This window comes from Zerene cesonia, chromosome 10 (genome assembly GCF_012273895.1).
Source record: "Zerene cesonia ecotype Mississippi chromosome 10, Zerene_cesonia_1.1, whole genome shotgun sequence".
NCBI classification, from domain to species: Eukaryota; Metazoa; Arthropoda; class Insecta; order Lepidoptera; family Pieridae; genus Zerene; species Zerene cesonia.
The window spans coordinates 2,614,130-2,620,913 of NC_052111.1; the positions used below are offsets into that span (position 1 = coordinate 2,614,130).

The window sequence follows — 6,784 nt, forward strand, 5'->3', positions numbered from 1 at the left end:
GAATAAACTATGAAAAAAAAACAATTCCTTGCAATTGTTTTAACAATATCGGTTTAAGCAAAATGGCTGCCCCCTGGCAAAATGTATTTATATTAACAGTAGGGCAATTCGAAGAGGATCAAGGATAAAAAATGAGACGATTCCTCTCGGAAAATTTTATCACAAAATTTTTACCAAAGAATCCATTTTAGTTTTTTTCCTGAAAACCGTACATGGTTAGTATAATAAAACAACAAAATGTATTTTACATAGTTTATAATCAATAATTTGCATTTAATTACAATAATATGTACAAAATAAATGGTATCAACAGCAATATTCAAATCTATATTCTATAAAAAGATTGTAAACATGTGCTACACCAAGTAATTGTATAGTCAAAAGTTATAGTTTATTGGATTTATATGAATAAATACGAAATTTGCAAATTGATTAATCATGCAATTAAATAAATTCTATACAACTGGCTACCTATTAACTATATAGTAACAAAAATCATTGAAATCAATAGTATTATATCATCTGTATCTATAGCATTACGACATTTCATCATCTTATCACAGAAATCAGATCTTATTGCAAGATTTTGCTCTTCTCCTGTCAGTGCTGTAGAATTTGGATTCAAGTCGAACTTAAATTTAACTAAATCGATGCTTGTGTGAAAATATAATTTTGAGTATTGCACATGGACCTAAATAAAGAAGTTTAGCGTAGTTTAGCATATTTTATATGTATGATGTAGATATTGAATACATTTTCATACAATCAAATACATATGCAAGTCTAACTTGTGCATTTGCTACATCATTAGGAATAGATTAAGACTATAATTCATGCTTCATTTTTATTAAGAACATAGAATTATTATTTACAAAAAATTACACAGAAAAGCGATTTACATAGTTGTAGCAATCAGTTTGCTAGATACATTTTGATTAAGATAAAAAAGGGCATAGATAATGTTATAGTAGATTTAAACTAACAATGTCTTTGGAATTGTTCTTAATTAAATTGTTAATTAATGTGAATTTCAAAGATTACAAATGACGTTATGTCAGGTACTGAAACAAATGTTCTTTTAGCGTGGTGCTTTTTAAGAAATATTGTACATAACATCGGACAAAAATCAATCACAAACAAATCGGACCTATACATATTTTAATTGATGGCACTTTAAATCTTAATGTTCATAATATATTTCATGCAATTCAGTCTAAATATAATAAGTAATCATGACCTTCCCTTAGGATAAATATATCAGGAAAACTGTATTTATCATTATGGATTTCACTGTTTGGGTTACACGAAGGAAATCATTTAAACAAGACCGTTATGAAGTACAAGTCATGGTGCAGTTAAACTTTGTTTTCCTTGTGATGCCGTTTTTCGGCATATTGTTTCTATTTAACTCTCGTACACTTCTTTTTTGTTGTTCAATCATCATCATTAAGAAGATCTGTACAGGATTTGGCTTTAGCAGATCTGAAAAAGACGAAAATAATATTAACACACAAGGTATTAACATCAGCCAAGTACTTTACGCATCGTAGATGTGTAAAATATCTACTGTATTCATGTAGGATGACAATTTTATTGTTCTTTGGTAACGTTTACGATAATCAGAGTTTTTATGCATTGAAAAGCACCGATAAATGAAACAGCTCTTACATTGCTGTTGTAGAAAGTTCGTATTAACACTTCTTAAATTTTATGAATTTTAAGATTTTGGGGTTGAAAGGAATAAATTTGGGACAATAAATACAATTTATAATTTACTTTTTTTTAACATTTAACACTATTAAAATAAACGTACGTGACGCGTAGTAGTGTATTTACGTTCAAGAAAACTACAGAAACGCTTTCATAATTTACCAATAGTGTCAAGGTCAATGTCTATATTATTATGTACCGACTATCTATACTAATATTTTTGAAAAAAAAAGAAATAAATGTAGGGTATTTTGGCTTAATTATTTAACCAAAAATACAATCATACTCGAGGATAAATGATAACATAAAATAACAATTAATTGCATTGTTTAATTAACTTAATTACCTACAATTTACGAAGGGTCACGGAAACATTTCTAGCTATCGTGTTATAGTACTTTGCCTTTATCAATTAATGTCATGATAAGAACATATTAAAAACACTGAGAATTGAACTCCTTTGCGCTTTTGGGAAGTACCTAATTGCTGTGAAAATAAATGCAATATTCAATGAAGTAGAGATACTTTAGTAACTTTATGTAAAGGATAGTAAATAATAATATAAAATCAAAGGTCAAGCAAGATGTAGAATTTGAATCATATCAGGATAAGTTTCTAAATGCCTTGACTAAAATTTAATAACGGAGTAACAGAGCATAGAACGTGGAACTGGGTTTGTTACAATGAGTACTAAATCAAGTTGCATCAATTATTTAATCTAAATAGTGTCCTTCGCGCGTGTCTGATTGTTGTTTTGCTTATACCAAGTAATAAACGAATTTTAATATTAAAATAATCTTCGTGACAATAAACTTAAACCAGCCTCGTTATTGAAACCAAAAAAATTGAGTATAATATACTCACTGATTTGTTTTTACTCTGCGGCATATTCTTAGCTCGATTGATCCATTACGGACTGCTTTGAAGAGAGCCAAAGCTTCAGTATGAGCTAGCTCGTGACATGCTTGCCCATTCACAGCTAACACTTCGTCACCTGAAAATATTTTTATATCTATTCATATCTTGCTTAATAATTACTAATACGGTTTAATCCTGAACTATTAACTTAATGTTATGGCAATGTAACTATAATAGAAAGATATATGAATTGAAACCGATGTTTATGATATATCTACATTTAAAATTCAAATAGTAATTTATCCCACAAGGCGAATAAACATAGTTAATTAAAAGATTATGTTGCTTGTATCTTTATCTAGAAACGACAATGCAACTTCCGAACCTTATCAAATGTTCAATGTTATAAAGCAATTCTATGAATTTGTTTAACTATATAAAATAAACGAACCTGCTTTCAATCTTCCATCATCTATTGCTTGTCCCTGGGGTAGAATACTTTTAATGAATATGCCAAGAGGACCTCTTGGAGAGTCTCGACCACCCACAATTGTAAATCCTAAGGGTTTCTTGCCGTGGCCTTTTTCAAATGTAATTGTATGGTATGTATGGGTTGGTGCTCGCGGTCGACGGGGTAATGTGCAAAAATTTGCAGCGTTAGGGGTTTGTATGTCATTATCGTCCTCATTTTTCACTGGATTAGTTTCTATCACTCCATCAGGTGTATCAACATCCACTATATCACTAGCACAACTTAATGTCAATCCTTCCTTATTAGAACCACCGTAACTAACAACTTGTCGGCGCAAGAGTTTATTATTCATGCTGCTATAGTTCGCGTTCTGTCCTTTCAGGAAATGTGAATGCGTGACTGGCGCGCTAGCTGTTTCATTCGCCGTTGATAACGCGCTTCGATTATAAGCGGTTTCATCCTGGGACTGATGACGTACGATTCTGACGTCATGTTTATCAACGCCTCTTTCCTTCCCTAAGATAACAGCATTTTCATAGTCGACTGAACTCTCGCGCATAAGAAGGGTACTTCGATGTGGAGGCTCCCGTTGACGCGCTTCAACTGATGTTTTTTCCCTTTGTCTACAGATAACAATGTCTATTTCGGATGCTCCAGAACGCAATGCATCTTTGGCTTCAGACATAGTTAGATCTCTCAGTCTCCTACCATTGACGTTAAGCAATTCATCACCGATACGTAACGAGCCTTCTCTGAAAACAAAAATCAAAAAATAAATAACTATGTTACTTAACAAATATTAATGCAGTTTCCAAAACGTAATAGTAAGGTAAAATACAATTTTAAATTATTTATTCATTATTGGTCTATGTGAACTGTAACTAGTGACCATATAAACTTCGCGATGACATATTCGTCGTATATAGTTTATAATAAAATTAACAGTAATGAACCTCAAAATTAAGAACTTCATATGTTATAAAAAAATTTAACAATTAACTTTGATCAAAAAACCTGGATTTAAAATATCATCTACTTAGTTTGTTAATTATCATGATATTGATATTTAATATAAGTACTAATTATAATGACATTTAAATAAAATTAGAGATAGAACTTACTTCGCAGCCAAACCTCCTGGAACGACATGTGCTACTAAATAGCCTACGTGCCCCTCATCGGAAAGTTTCGTTTTCGCTATAAATATTCCTAATTCATCAGTAGGGCTATTTCTCATTATTTTAACAACTTTAAATTCCGCTTGCAATTTGTTAGAAGTTTTAACTGGCTTACGACACGGGGGGATCGGTGGAATACCACAATCGCCCTGACTAGCATCCCTTTGCCGCATTTTTTGTTTTTCGGTTAACTGAAGATACTGCGGCTCGTCATTATCACAGTTCTTTGGCATTCGCCTTAATATTTCTTTACGGTCTAATGATAATGCTCTTTGGGAATTCCTTGGTCTCGGCTTGGGAAATTCATTTCTCTCCCTACTCCTTCTATGTGAAACCCTAGCTTTCGCGTAACTTTGATCACCCGATACACTTCTACTGTGAGATGGTATTTGGTAATTTGTTTGTGATGCGGAACTTTCACAGCGTGTTGATATTCTGTCATTATCAAATATTGAGGATGCAGCGGATTCATTGACCAATATACCAGAGTCTGCATCTTCGCAATCGTGGATCAACACATTTTCATCATCACAAGAAATATTGAAGACGTCGTCATGAAAAACAGAGTTTTGACCCTTTTGGAATTCATCTAAACCAGGTAACGCGCCATACGAGAAACTTCTTAGTTTCGCTTTAACACCACCTCGTTTTTTACGACTTTTCGCATTTGTACAACTTGACTTCGTTCTATTTTCATTTGCACTACTTGCCCCTTCTTCATCTTCCCCATTCTGTCGATAAAGTTTTGATAGAAATTTATTTGTGGATGATTTCAAATACCTATCGGACATCGCTCGCAATTTCGCAGATAAACATGAACTCGGTCCAATAGTATCTTTATCATCTTTACTCTTAAATTTATCAGTCTTTCTTTCAGATTTTATGGCAATTGTTGATTCATTATCGTAAGGCTCATAATCGTCGTTAAAAATTTGATCACTAGATTTAGATAATTTTGTAACTGTCTTTGGAATAACATGATAGCGGTCACATTCTGAACCTGAGCTATAGCATCTAGTTCCACGATTTGTGAACGATTTGCCCTCACGCCAATTACATTGGACAGGGCTTTTGGCATAAAAGACCTCGTCGTCGTAATTCTGCATTTTTACCCATGGATTGTGATTTTCAAATTCAGTATGAGTTTCAGGATATGCCTCAGCAAACCGACATTGGGTTACATCTTCTACATGCCCAAAAGCGCTACATTCGCTACCAGATGTAGATGCAGCATCATCACCATGTCGAAAGGGTCCATTTGACTTAAAGCAGGACAATTTCGTGTTCTTAACTTTATCCAATAATGGATTTCGTTTTTCTCTAAAAACCATGTACTCTTTTTCTAAAGAGCCTCCGCGGTTTTTACGACTAGAATTGCAACTTTCTTGTAGTGAAGTGGGACTGTTTTGCAATGAAATGCGCCGAGTAACTGGCGTTTCTACGTTGCGGTGACATGGGTGCGGCGATTTTTCTACTATTATAACTTGATCATTTAGATTGTAGAAGTTTGTCTCCACCGAACTGCTACTACTTTTTCGATTTGAGTAGCGTACCGGGGATATGTCTGTAAATAATGAAAAAATACATAAATATAAACGTTACAACATGTTGTAAATATTTAAAATTATTTATTTAATCTTAAACCTACAAGGCAACGGTTAATTGCGATCGGTAATCAAACCAAAACTTTGTATAAGTAAATAAGAAACATATAAACTTAAATTTTAGTTTTTACTTTTTCTTTTTTTACTTTTTCAAAATTCAAAATTTCTCAACATATAGTCTATCAAAAACAATTTGGAAATTTCTAGAATAGGGAAAATTCAAATATAGTACCTATTCTAGAGCGCCGCGTTGATCTAGGTTCCGTTTCAGGCGATACGGCAAGCAGCCGCGGCGGCTCACCCTTTCTGAACCACCGCATATTGAAGATTATCACACCATATTATAAAACTTCACTGGAACAAAAGTAAGACAAATGTTAAGTAACCTATTCATAATAAATATGGATACAGTTTTAATATTTACCTAGACACAAAAATCCCTACATAAAATTTCACAATTTCTACTAGATTATTATTACAGTAGGTGTAAAATATAGCTCCTATATAGAAAACAAAATGGTGGCATTGTTAAACTACCAGTATGTGGGTTTCTAATGTTGAATTTCACAATGCTTCGAAATATATTGCTAAGCGAAACTTGTCCAGTTCAATGCTAAATCTTATGCTTAATGATTAAACTCATAAAGGCCTTAATAAAATATCGATTCCAATGTAATTATTCGCAAGAATGTCCTTTGCCTACAAATTTAAACAAAACACATAATTGTGCGTTAAATATACGACTTTTTCTGTCGTAAGAATTGAGAACCGTCGATACAATCACGTAACAATGCTTAACCTTGCTCGTGACAACAGATTATATTGTGTAATCGATTCAAATCATTTCTTAGCAATCGCCGTTTCTATTGCGATATCTTTATCGGGCATAAAACCCAAAATTGAGAGAACATTTAAGTTTATTTCATAAGGCATTCTCTTCAGATTAATTTCACTGAATGTAT

At 32.7% G+C, this 6,784-nt stretch overlaps 1 protein-coding gene across 2 annotated transcripts in view; it reads right to left on the reverse strand.

The window, feature by feature from the left end:
• Positions 1–240: 240 nt before the first annotated feature.
• Positions 241–6,784, reverse strand: part of LOC119829271 — a 33,204-nt gene continuing 26,660 nt past the window's right edge. The window contains exons 1-5 of one of the 2 annotated variants that reach the window (XM_038351700.1): positions 6,055–6,178; positions 4,162–5,782; positions 3,020–3,792; positions 2,575–2,704; positions 241–1,482 (exon numbers count right to left, since the gene is read on the reverse strand). In XM_038351700.1, the coding sequence (XP_038207628.1) occupies positions 1,434–1,482; positions 2,575–2,704; positions 3,020–3,792; positions 4,162–5,782; positions 6,055–6,142 (2,661 nt within the window). In that variant the 5' untranslated portion in view covers positions 6,143–6,178 and the 3' untranslated portion in view covers positions 241–1,433. Of the gene's footprint in view, positions 1,483–2,574; positions 2,705–3,019; positions 3,793–4,161; positions 5,783–6,054; positions 6,179–6,784 lie in introns of those variants that run through there. The other variant, XM_038351699.1, reaches the window with a different exon arrangement.